A 12967-nucleotide genomic window follows, 5' to 3' on the forward strand; every position below is an offset into this window, starting at 1 on the left:
TACAAAGCTCTCTAGTCTCAGATGACTTTCTTATGGAACTCTGCACTTACAAGTAGTTTGTCTATAAATACTAGTTTGCTAAGACCATACTTGTTTAATTTTTCTATTAGTCAAATCTTTTAAAACCTACAGCTTCTAATGCCTAAATTCAGTTCTCTGAACTTCATTTTTGGTGGAAGAATAAATATTGCCCCTTAAATTTAAAAGATGATGACAAGAATCCCAAATACCTATGTTATCTAACAGTGATTAAAATCAAATGACTATGTCTGTTTTGAATATTTAACTCATTAAAAATATGTCCTGAAGTGTTATCAGGTTTAGAAGTTATTTAAATCATAATTAGTAAGAAACTTTCTCAGCTATTTTTGGTAGTTCATTTTGAGGAGTAGAAAGGTTTCACTCTAGTGCCTGGAGAGACACCACTTTCTGCTGCTGAAAGCAAATTTTCTCTTTGCTGTTCCTGTTGAAACATGGTAGGACTCATTATCGGCTCATTATAGACCTTATTGGTTATTGTTTTCAGCAGCTATAGCTGTACAGTAATGGACAAGCTTTTATACGTGATGTTGAACAGCACACCTTCAAAGAAATGCATAAGCATAGTTTCATAAAAGTAGTGAAAAATTTAACATCGATGATGACAGGTTATTCAGCCTGGATCGTATTTGAAATCACAAGAAAAAATTAGTGGTCTAATTCTAGTTGCCAGAATATTCAGTGTAGTAATAGTGTCAAATATTAATAGTGTTCCAAATGGTCTTATGCTTAATCCTACAACTAGAACAAAATGTGAGGAATGAGAACTACAATAATGTACTTAGAAAACTTAGCAAGAGTAGTGCACACAGCTGTGTGACTTTTTTTCCCTAAGAGAAAAGAAATAATTTCAGATATTAAAACTATTTTTTTTATTTCAGAGTCTGTTTTCAGTGGTCCTACCTCACCTGTGGCCTCTCCAGGAAATGGAAGTGAACCTGGATCTGGACCAATAGCACAGCCAAAGAAAATCCGAGGTGTTGGGTTTGGAGATATCTTTAAAGAAGGCTCAGTGAAACTTAAGACAAGATTATCCAGTAATGAATCGGAAGATAAAAAGCAAGATAAGGTTTGTAGTGGTTCATGTTATTTCGGGATTTCCTTAATAATTAAAGAAGTGTGGGGTCTCAAGACATCATATCTTGCAGATATTAAATACATTGGTCATTTTAAAATGTAAATGATTATTCAGTAATCATACCTTAATCATTTCATGGGAGTAACCAGAAAGTCAAGAGCAGTCTCTTGCTTTTAAAACCAACCAAACAAACCCCAAACTTCCGTCATAGTAATTTATATTTAATGTTGATTCTAAAGGGTCTATTCAGATGTCTTGATGTTTTAAAAAAAATAGGAGAAAACAAAGCTGGTATGAAATTTACCGTTTCAAAGCCGTGTGGGTTAAGAAACAGTAAGTTCTCTAAAACATCTACAGTATTAAGACTGGGTTAAGACTAGCAATAAGTGAATGCAGTAGGTTTTGGTGCTTATCTTTATTTGGAAAAGCTGAAGAATTTCCTTAGGCTGTTTTGGGTATTCTTAACTTCACAATAAAGAGGAAATGAAGGGGGGACTTGGTCAAGGTATTTATCGCTTCTTTTCATGATGTCCAGAAGTGCAGAGATGTGTGCTGTTGTTGTGTGGGGGTTTTTTTTGGGGGGGGAAGGGGGCGGTATTTATTTACTTTTTTCCTTCTGATCTGGGGCAAGACATCTAAATCTTTCTATACCAATTGTATTTGACCTCTAAAACATATATATATATACACATTTTCCTCCTATGTTTCGGTGAGTGTTGAGATTGCTGTACTAGCTGTCATGTGTAATGGCCAATGTCTTCTGAAGAATGAATGGGAATGGGGCACTTTTGTTCTCAACCTCTAACATAATGCTTAGGAGAGTGCAGATAGTGTGATGATAGTGTAATTACTTTAGTTTGAAGGTTGTTTTGATCTGAATTTGAGAGCGCTTTTATCCCTCAGCAACAAAATAGCAACGGCCATGTCTTTATCTTGAACTTATGCATGTTTTATACCAAGAGCTTATGTACGGGTCTTAGGTTTTTGGTAAGTTAAAGCCAACTGAAATAATTCAGTATTTCAGTTTTTACGCAGATGAACAATTCAAAAAAGCTTTTAAAGTCTTTGTCCAATTTGGCTCTTTTTGGCTGTGGGTTATATTCTTTGAAACTATTTGGAGGGGGGAAAAGTCCTGCCTCCCAAATTTTGGGTTCCTATGCTTTGCTGACATACTCATGCAGATGTGGTATTCTTGTCTCCTCTTTGAGTTAGATCAGAGGAGTTGCCTAGTTGAAAATTAACAGTGTCTTGCTGCGTTACTTCTCAGTCGGTTCAGTTGCCTGATCTGGTCTCCTCTGCCTCCAGAGAAATGATTGTGGTGGTGCAGTGTGAAAGGTGAGGTGAGGGCAGGGGGGAAAGAGTCGTCCGGCAGAGGGTAGGGACAGAGACTTCTTCTAACTGTTCTCTCCCCATAGCAGTGCTGAGAGAAATAAATGCTCATCACGCCACGGACAGACTGTGCATCTTCTTCGTTTCTGACTCAGTCAAAACTTCAGATGATTCAGAATACCAAAATTACGAGTGTGTCATCATCTGTTTACCTTTTAGGGAATGTGAGCTCCTAATGTAGGCACATTCCTTCTCCTCTGCTCTCTCCAGGCCTTTCCCTCAAAGTAGGAGTTTGTGGGAGCCATTCCATCTTTGTGTGGATGCTGTCGCAGCAGGGATTCAGGAGCTAGCTTTCGCTTTGTTTTCTTGTCATGAGAGCGATTGTTCAAAAGTTTCGAGGTTTTCTACTTTCCAACTTGTAACTTGGGAGTGTAATCATCCTTTCTAAGATGCTTTGAAATAATATGAAGTCTGCTCAGCCATTATAAACTGTTACTGCCTGTGTATAAGCACTAAAATATGTTGGCGCTCTCTTTTGTTAGTTGGCTTGTCTGGTAAGTTGTTACAGGCTGTTTCTCAAAAAGGCAGGAAATGAAGTGAGAAAACGGTTTTGCAGGGCTTAAAAACAATGAAATAAACAGTTGAGTTTTGCATTTAATGTTCCACTTATCTTTTGTACGTTGCCAAAATTATCCCACAGGCAGACAGAACGTGGAAGAAAAGGGAGTTGATTCTCATTTAGCTTTTGCTAAAATTGATGGATTCTTAATATTTGTGCTTGACTCGCTTTGTAGTTAGGCAGAGGGATGGTGGAAGGGCATTCTCCATCTTCAAGGCAGTAAGGAAAAAAGTTGCCTTCAGGAAATTCTGCAGCAGAGAGGGCTTTGTTCTTTGGGGCCTGGGAGACTATTCAATGCAGGCAGGTGGAGCGCTTAGGTATTTCAAGCACTCGAGTGCATGTGCCGTTGCAAGCTACGGTAAGATAGGTTTTAGTTAATTCCAACATCCTGACTGGGTTCAGGGTATTTTTATTCCGTCTACCTAAACTTCCTCTTGCACTTGTAATTGCATCTTGTTCTGGAAGGGGGGATGTAGAAAACTGTTTTTGTGTGCTGTTAAATTTATTTAATCTCACAGGTGGGTTATTTTAGCGCTTCCTTTATATAGCACTCGGGAGAGAGTTAAATTGCACATGTACTCTGAGAATGTCCCTAATGACAAGCTTACCCTTATGGTATGTCATAGGTATCAAACACCAGCCCACAGACAAGATGTGTTTTCAAGGAGAGTAAATCTAGTTTTTCTGGCAGTAGAAGGTCTGTGAAGTTTAATTGTAAATAAAAATGAGCAGAGGCATTGGGATTTTTCACATCAGTAGCACTGATGTCAGTCGTGCGGTCAGGTTGGTACTGATTAGTAGGCGGTCAGGTAAGCACTGATTATCAGATCGTGTTTGGTGTTTGTAGCTTGTATGATTGTGAAGAAAAAGATGTACCCGAGGCTGTCTGAATCATCCTGACAGCTCAGTAAATCTGAAATAAAAATTGGAACAACTGTTTTTGTCAGCTGTTAACTCTGAAACATGGTACCGGTTGAGATGTCTTCATGTTTTTTTCGGTACAGAAGAAATCTCTAGTGAATGGGTTTTTTTAATCCGTTTTGGTTGTGTTTTGTACCAATTGTGAGGAGGGCAAAGAATTTGGAGTAGCTTCTTTTAAATGCTCTTACAGTTCTGTGAGTAGTTAAAACCTGATTGCCTCTTCAGCAGAGATGACATATGGTTGCTGAATATTCCTGCTTTATTCCAGTGCAAAGTAAACGTGGTTAGAGTGAGTTACATTCAGCACAGGTCTCAAATAACAGTGCAGAACAGAACTGGAAGTAGGCAATTTCAGGGTAACTCTTGCAATCGTATTTGAGTGTCTTGAATAGAGTGTTTGTATCTGACAGCGTCCTGAGTTTTGCGTCCAGTTTGGAAGCTGCATACTTCATCTTTAATCAGTAGGCGCCACTTATTGCACTGGCCGTAATGAATAAATCAAATAATGGGAACGTCTCAGTGCATCGCTTGGAGGTGATGATTCATGTCTCCACTAATGAAAACCTGAGCGTGTCCTGTAGTCTAATTAACAGTAAAACTCAAAAGGAATTTTTATTAATGCAGTTCTCTTTCATTTGTGTAGCCACCATCTAATCATCCACCTGGAACCAAACTAATGCATTTTCCTAGTATCACAAAAGTGGAGAACTCATCAGAAGCAACAAAATTGGAAGCTGAAAGTAAACCAAAAGGTAAGGTTAATCAGAATTTGCATCTATTACTTGGTAGCTCTCCATAGAGGAGTATAGAGTTGTCAAAGCAGATTTTTTTTTTTATGCTTAAAATCATAAACTTTTTTTCTATACTGAGTACTTGTGTTATGTTCTTTGCTTTTAAGGAGTTCTGCAAATGCAAAATAGTCTGAAAGAGTTCTTGCTTGCATTTTTGTGGAAGCTGAATCGAAAAGATTTTTGTGAGGACATTTTCCAGCAGAAAGTAAGACTAGGGTATCAATTTTTATTGCAGCAGCTACTTTACATTAATTTGCTGTGCTGACATGCTTAAACTGACTTTCATTCTCTCTAGTTTGTAGTATTTAGCTGAGATGCTGAAAATCTGTTGCTGTGGAATAGACCACTAACTCAATTTCTGTCTTGAGGCTATAAAATTGTCTTCCCGTTCTCAGGACTTACTGCGGAGTTGCTAGTGTGCGTGCTGTAGTAATTGTATACTCATTGTATTTCATTGAAGTCTGTTTTCCAGGTAATCCAGTTCTATTGCTGTCTTGTAAAAATAAATAAATAAATAAAAGTTGCCTCTAAAACATTAAGACTTCACTTTACTGCTAACTTCCATGGTTTTAAGTGGAGAGAGAGAGATATTTCTTTTTATAAACTTTAATTAAGCCAGCTCAAAACTTCTTGTGGGAATGCCAACCCTGTATCAAAATCAGCTTCTGTTATCTGATCTGTGGACAGCTCAGCCTAGTTCCAAAGAAGATGTTTTTTCAGCGTCTGTATTGCAGTTTCAAATGTATTTTTATTTTTGTGCCTAAATTCCTTATTTTGATGTAAGTGGGTTATTTCACTTAGAATGAATAATTTTCAGAATTCAGAAAGCTAAAACAAACAATTGACTTTCTGCCTGTATTTAGAAGTTGCATAATCTAGCAGGACAGGACACGAAGTGGCAGGTTTGTTGGTGTAAGCCCTAGCTTATCTGTAGGTATAACAGCATAAGGCGTCCATGCTGTTTTAGCTGTTTTTTCTTGTTGAGTCAGATAGCTATAAATAGCATGACCATGTTCATAAATACCCAATTACTCTCTGAGTGCTTGATGTAATGGGCTAATAGTAATTAATACTTAAACTTTGCCATTACAAGGCAAAGAATAAATCAAATGACATACGATGTATTCAACTGATGGAAACTATTGCTTACTGGTAACTCCTGAATCTCTACTAAGCTTTAAAACGGAGATAGTTTGAGGGTCTTACTTCTGAACCATTCCAGCGCTATCGCTGTAAATGCTTCTCTGCTGAGCCAACGTGACAACGCACAGTGCTGCGCATCACGGAATCTGACTTGGCTAAAACTTCTAAATAAAAATTAAGCCAAGTCTTGCTAAAATGTCTGAACTAATCTAACAAAGTTGGAGGGTTCATATTGAAGAGCACTCTGTATTTAGCTGTTTTCATAATTTCAGATGCTAAAAGCATGGCAATCGGACTAATCCAATAGCTGTGCTGTGCTGAGTTGTTTGATTCAACCTCTGCTCCCCAAAGAAACAAAATAATCTGAAAGGAACGTAAACACTTCAGCAAAGGATGGAGTAGGAGAACAGAATAATGCCTATATACAGCATTAAAGGGCACTTTATACCCTTCAAAAGAAAGCTATAAGAATAAGGTCTACATTAAAATAAAAATACTAAAGAAAGAAAACAAAGCTTATGTATCTCATCCTCAATTTAGAGAGTTTAAAACAATCTGTGTTCGATATGTTAACAAACAGATCTCTAAACTGTTTAGACTAGTGTGGCTTACTTTGGTGTCTATTTCTGGGAAGCTTGCGAATTTTTTTTTTAACAAAATATTTTTATATACTTGTACCAGAGACCAAAACTATTTGATCTCTCTTCCTCCCCCCACCCCCATTTATATTAGAGTACATCATTCGTGATTCCTGCTACTGTGTCCTGAGTCTTTGGAAAAGATATGATTTTAAACTACAGTATAATTCAAAATAGCTGCTAACATTCAGATTTAATATTATTTTTTAAATACGGTGTTCTATTTAAGTGCTGTAAAACGAAACTGGACTTTTTCATCATCTCAGCTAGTTTGTGAGCCTGATATTCGGTAAATAAGGTGGCGAAATGGCAGACTGTGAATAGTCTCAGGTTAGCCGGTGAATTTCCTGGGAGGAGCTGGCTGCCAGGTTTTGCCGCCTGGCACCTGTAGGTAACTTGGCAGGCTGCAGAGTTCGGCACGCTCGCAGATTGCAGCCTTCCCAGCATCTGCGGCAGAGTGAAAGGCTCCCTCTCTGACACGGGTTGTGTGAGCGCGGGGGCGGCGGGGTGGTGCCTGGAGGAGGAGATAAATGAGGGATTGTCTACACTGACCACATCTCCCATGCGTTAAGGAAACACGTATATTTTTACAAAACCAGGACCTATATCAATATATTAGATTTGAAACCATGCTAATGAATAAAATCCCTGAATTTGATAAATATCTGCAGTGTAGCTGGGTTCTTTTATTATTTTATTTATTTTAGAGTTGATGTGATATTTGGAGCTCAGTTTAAATATTCTTCTCTTTCACATTCCTCAGCTTATAGTTCTGTAATTCTTCAGACTCCAGTAGACTCAGTCTATGGTTAAGCATTTTTGATCACTAGATAAGATAGTAAAATGATATTTTTTTTGTACCTGACATTACTGATGTATGTATATCTGAAGCTTGGCATGCTGTTGGATTTTAACACAGCGGTTGGCAGCAACCAGACTTTTATTTAGAAATCCAAATTGTGCATTTGTTTAATCAAGGTACAAGTCTTTGATTTAAATGCAACTCATTGTGTTTGATTTATTTTCTTACCATCCGGCAAGAGTCAGTTATTACCAAGTTGGCTTGCAGGCAGTGGCAGGGATGTTAAATTTTAAATGTACTGGGTTTAAAAAAGGTGCTAATCGTGCTTTGCAATTAAGACTTCCATACTAGTGAATCTTAGCATTTATCACCTAGTTTTCCTTTGCCATGCTAGAATAAAAGACAAGTCTTCCTGCTTTTTCAATTGAAATTGTTTTTACAATTTTAAATTGATTAGTTACTGAGCTGTACCAAATAGATAGAAAGGAATTATTCTTTCCGCTTTTGCAGAGGAGTCTATGACTGTCAAAATTAATTATTTCAATGAGCTCTGGTTTCAGGTGTTTAGCCAAGGGATTTCATTCCTTTGGTTATTTGATTTGACTTCAGAGTTTCAGCAAATGTACTTCTTGGGTATTTGAAATTTCTGTAATTTTAAGTGTTGGTAAAGGATGTCACCATTAAATGTTTACATCTATTTAAATAGAGTTGTAAACTTGAAATTTAGATCAACTCTGAAATTATAAAAAAAATGCTGATATAAACTCTCAATTAAAAACAAAGTTTGAAAGCATTTTTGTCTAAAACAGCTCATAAAATGGAATATATAGTGCAACTGGGAGGTTTAGACAGGCCTTTACAGTTTTAACTGACTAGACTTGCTCTTTTCTCTCTGAATTCAGAGCACCATCCACTGACTCCACAAAGACTTATCTCCCTCTCCCTAAATACTACTGTATTCTTATTTTTATTGTGATATGAATTACACAGTGAACACCTGTAAAACAGTCTCAGATGGCTGGTGTAGAAGAAAAGTGAGTTAACTTCTGAGCTGTCCTTTAGACAACGAAAGTGAGCTGTTTTTATGTACTCGAATAACCATGTTATGCAAGTGTAATAGTTGTGCTGCTTTGTTTCAGGCAAGGAATATTGCAGGACAATATTTGCCTATGATGGCTCGAATGATGAACTCAGTTTTAAAGAAGGAGAGATTATTCAAATAATCAGTAAGGTAAGATGTTCAGTCTGCTTTAATAATTTATAGCTTTCGCAGGTTGTGTGTAAGTAGGTGAAGCATGAATGTTAGAGCAGGAGACTCTCGGGCTGGATATTCACAGAGACTAATTCTGACTCTTCTGTCCAGTACGGTTGTATGATACAAGGGTCATTTTTTTGCTTCTATAGTCAGTGGAGACACAGGTGCCCTTAAAGACACTTCCAGAGTGGGAAAGTAACTTCCTCACAAGTCAGAATAATGAAATGGTGTTGCTGCTTGCTGAAAGAGAATTGAATGTTTATGTTTGTGTTGAATATTGAAAACGTGTTGTTTGGAAGGTCATGTTGTTGGAAAGACAGTTTTTAACCACAAATGAGGCTACCCCTATTTAAGTTTCCTGCTATACTCTGCAGTCTGTTAGTTACAGTCTACTTGCTGGTATATTAAAAAAATTAAAACTTGCCTGAAAGAACTTAAAAGTTTTCCTTCTTTTGAATTCAGCTTTCATGCAGTTGCTTGTACTAGAAGGAAGAGAAGTAACACTTTATTTCTTTATGAGGATTTCAAGTTAATGGAAAAATGCTACATTTATTAAATGGAACAAAACTGATACTGTCAGTATTATCTACTTTCATTATAGTGGAAATCAGTAGTTTATGGAAGGCACTTTTTTTAAAGACAGTCCGAGCCCCAAGGAATTTCTTCAGTGTATCTCTAGCCTGTCTGTCTGTCCCGTGTTAACTGATTCACTCAGAGCGTATACTGGTCCATACTGGAGCAAGGCAGAGTTACCCAGGGCAGAGCTCTCCCTTTTACACCATATTAAGAAGTATATTAATGCAATTATCACAGGACTAATTCAGTCCAGGGTTTTGCTCTTGCTAGCACTTCTCATTTCATGTCATAATTTTTAGTCACAGATATGACTTGGAATAGGTAACTTTTCTGACTTTAGATCTTCTTCTTTTTCCCCACTTCACATGTGAGGGGGCATAGTTGTAAAGCAGCTGTCTTTTAGCATACCTGCTTCTGAGCTGTTGACAGATCTTCCATATATTTCTGATTTGCTCAAATCATTTTTTGCAATTGTCTTTTTTAAAAAAAGGTGTCTGTGGCTCTATGCTTGGAATGAGATAAACAATGTTTGAATAAAATCTTTGGTTTTTTTCACCACAATGTATGAAGATTAGAAGTTCTGGAATATGACCTACATGTTTAAAAACATCCACCCTCCCTGACTTTTTTTTAAGCTATGGGTTTTAAGGCATTCTCTTCTAGCATGTACGCTTTGTACAAAACCTGCCCCCATTGGCCCCCTCTGGAATGGTTTGGTAGTTTAAAAATACAGCATTGAGTATTACTGCTCTGCAAGTCTGTTAGCTAAACTGGGCTTAGACAGGGTGGAAAAAGTCATCAAGTTTCTTGTCACTCTTTCCAGAAAAGCATGCAATTTTTCTGAACACAGAAAAATAGAGGCTTGTATAAATAAGTTTGTTTACGATTTGTTTTTCCTTTGCTCGTGAATGACTTTCTTAAGCCATTATTGCTGGGGTGTAGGGAAAGCATAGATTTTCTCATTTCTTTTCTGTTTCTTCTGCGTGTGATTATTTTCCATGGAGCTGTCTTTGATTTTTCTCTGGCGTTGTAGCATACCTTAGCCCTACCTAAATTAAATTTAGCAATAGACACCGTACCCACTTCATGACTCTGCAGTGTTTGGAAATCAGACTCTGATACTTAATTTGAAAGGCTGATAGAAAGAAACTTAAACTCGAGCACATTTTTACTTTCAGCACTAGTTACCTACGTAGGTCTTTTTTCTGCTGCTTCCTCTCTTAGTTTAATGTATAGTATGACTTTTTTTAATCGCATCTTATTTTATTATTCTTTTTTCCTGTACAGTATTTCTTGAACTGAATGGTGATTGGCTTTGGTATGTGCTAAACTCTGGAAAGAACTAGCTGGTGCTGTTAGCAGCAGCACGTTATCAGTAGTGATCTGTTCAGACTTGTATAAAGGAGCAACATCTATAGTATTTTGTAGCTAAAGCAGAGAGGAAAGCTTTTATGCTGCTTAAATATTTGAGTAACTTGGTACTTTCATGAAGATAGTTTTCTTACAGAAAAGACTGAGCAAATTAAGGCTTCTGTCCAGTAAGTTTGTATGATAGAAATCCATGCAATTGAATTAATTCACCATTTTTTCTAGCATGTGAACTTGCTTATTCTTCCTCAGTAGGGTATATCCTGTTGTTTCTTCGCCTTTTTCAATCCAGTGAATCTAATCAAACACACTAGATGGTGTGTTATTCAGTAAATATGAGTGTAATTGGTTGCCAGTGAAGGAAGCTAAGGATGCTGAATGTGGTGCATTGGGTCTTAGCTGTTTTTACTTACCTACTTTTTACTTTGCTTACCTACTTACTTTGCTTCCCTCATAGATTTTGAGTTATGTATGTGATGTAATATAACTCCATATTCTGTTTTATAAGAGGAAGAAAGGACCAAGCCTGGTGTGACTTGTAGCTGTTTTCCCTTACTTTTACTTGCTTAAGTAGCTAAAGTGTTCCTCTTACAAATGCAGTATTCTGGATGAATAAATATTTTATGCTGAGGGAAAAAGCAGAGGCATTGTTCCTCTAACTGTGTCTGTTCTGTGAAAGCAGTAAAGATTGAATGAACTGTACTATTGTTTGTTCTAGGATGGAGAGCTAGGCTGGTGGAAAGGAGAGCTTAACGGTAAAGAAGGAGTCTTCCCAGATAATTTTGCTGTTCAAATCCAAGAGTCTGATAAAGACTTCCCTGTAAGATCTTATGTGTATCTTTTTTAACTGCAAAAAAGTATTAACAGAAATGGAAGGAATTTAAGCAGTTACAATACGTTATGCTACTTACAATGTTAATGTGATTCTGGCAATTTTTAACTTCAATTACTTATATCAAAGAAGATTTAAACGTTAACACTTGTGTAAAACTTCTCCTTTAATATTATACTGAAATGAACCTTTTCAGATTAACTGCTATTAATGAGGATGATTAGGTCTTGCAGAATAGAATATAGTTCTGGTCCCACATTAAAAAGAAATTGTGGTATGTCTAACTGATTAATGAGTTAAACCCATATTGTTTTGAAAGGAGATGTACATTAGGTCTCCTCCATCCTTGATCCTTTAATTACCTATCATTGCAAAATGCTGAGTGACTCCTGTGCAACTACCTGGAATTTTTCCATGTTAAAACTTGCCAGTATGTTGCAGTGTGTGTGGAGGTTAATCTTTGCAGGCTTGTGTTGAACTCTCAATCTAATTGTTTTGATATAGGCAGCACCACTGCATCCAAACAACTGAACATGTTTGTTGCTTAAAAACTTGGATAGTGTATTTTGCTTTTTCAGAAAAGAAAGAAAATACTGTGTTAGTTCAGTTCATTGGCTTTTGTTTACTCTGAGGCTAGGGAAAGAAATTTAACAAGAGTTTTCATGCTTGCTTAATTGTGTTTCATTTGTCAGAGCAAAATCTTTCTGTATTAAGAAAAGCTTACTCAATAGTTGTGGTGGCACAAAAGTAAAATCCACATCCATAGCAACTGTTTCCAAAATACCCATTACCGGGAATATTTAGAGGTGGTATATTGAACTGGCTTCATAAAACTTCCAGCAGTATTTACAGAATGAGTTTAGTAGACTACTTTTATTAGACTAATTTGATCGTTCTGTTGGTGACACTTGTCCTCCTTAGTACAACCCAACAGATAGCTCTTCTAGTGTGTTCTCATTAACTGGATCCGGGGACTGGGGTCGTTTGTGGTGTCTGCCTGGAGAGTATTCCAGTACTCCTTCCACAGGGGAGAGAAAGTCAAACCATTTTACCAGTTCAAGGAAAGTGATGAGTGCCCCCCTGTTAAAATAGAGCTAATTCCAATGTGCAAACCGTGGCATGATAATTTGAAATTTCTAAACAACTAAAGCAGCTTATGCATCTTTCTCTTAAACATAAGCTGGTAAGGAAGCTCAAAATAGAACATTTTTCATGCATGGTTGTTGCAAATGCTGCTATTTTATGTCTTCTAACGTAATTTGGAACTTCATGAATAGAAGTAGGTCTTCTAATCTTCAATATAGAACCCTCTCTTCAGCGAGGTTCAAATTTGATCTGATTACTCCTTTAAACGCAGTGTACTACCCTATATTAAGAGCTTTATATGTTGGAACAATCTTTTGGACTAAGAAAAGACAATTCTTAATTTTTAGTTTTTCATTCCTCTTCTGCTTATGCACATTGCTTAAACACTGATCTGAGATTTGAAGAAATTTGTGTCTTGTTCCTGGATTTGCAACCATCTGTGTGGGAGAGATCAGATAGATTATTTCAATTCTTTGTTTCCTATCTGTAA

The 12967-nt window shown here is 36.9% G+C and overlaps 1 protein-coding gene across 3 annotated transcripts in view; it reads left to right on the forward strand.

Annotated features, from left to right (window-relative positions):
• Positions 1-12967, forward strand: part of CD2AP (CD2 associated protein) — an 80788-nt gene that overhangs the window by 50369 nt on the left and 17452 nt on the right. For 2 of the 3 annotated variants that reach the window (XM_026108695.2, XM_026108697.2), the window contains 4 exons: positions 921-1108; positions 4630-4738; positions 8500-8591; positions 11278-11379. In XM_026108695.2, coding sequence (XP_025964480.2) covers positions 921-1108; positions 4630-4738; positions 8500-8591; positions 11278-11379 — 491 coding nt within the window. The remainder of the gene's footprint in view (positions 1-920; positions 1109-4629; positions 4739-8499; positions 8592-11277; positions 11380-12967) is intronic. The other variant, XM_026108696.2, reaches the window with a different exon arrangement.

This window comes from Dromaius novaehollandiae, chromosome 3 (genome assembly GCF_036370855.1).
Source record: "Dromaius novaehollandiae isolate bDroNov1 chromosome 3, bDroNov1.hap1, whole genome shotgun sequence".
Lineage (NCBI taxonomy): Eukaryota > Metazoa > Chordata > Aves > Casuariiformes > Dromaiidae > Dromaius > Dromaius novaehollandiae.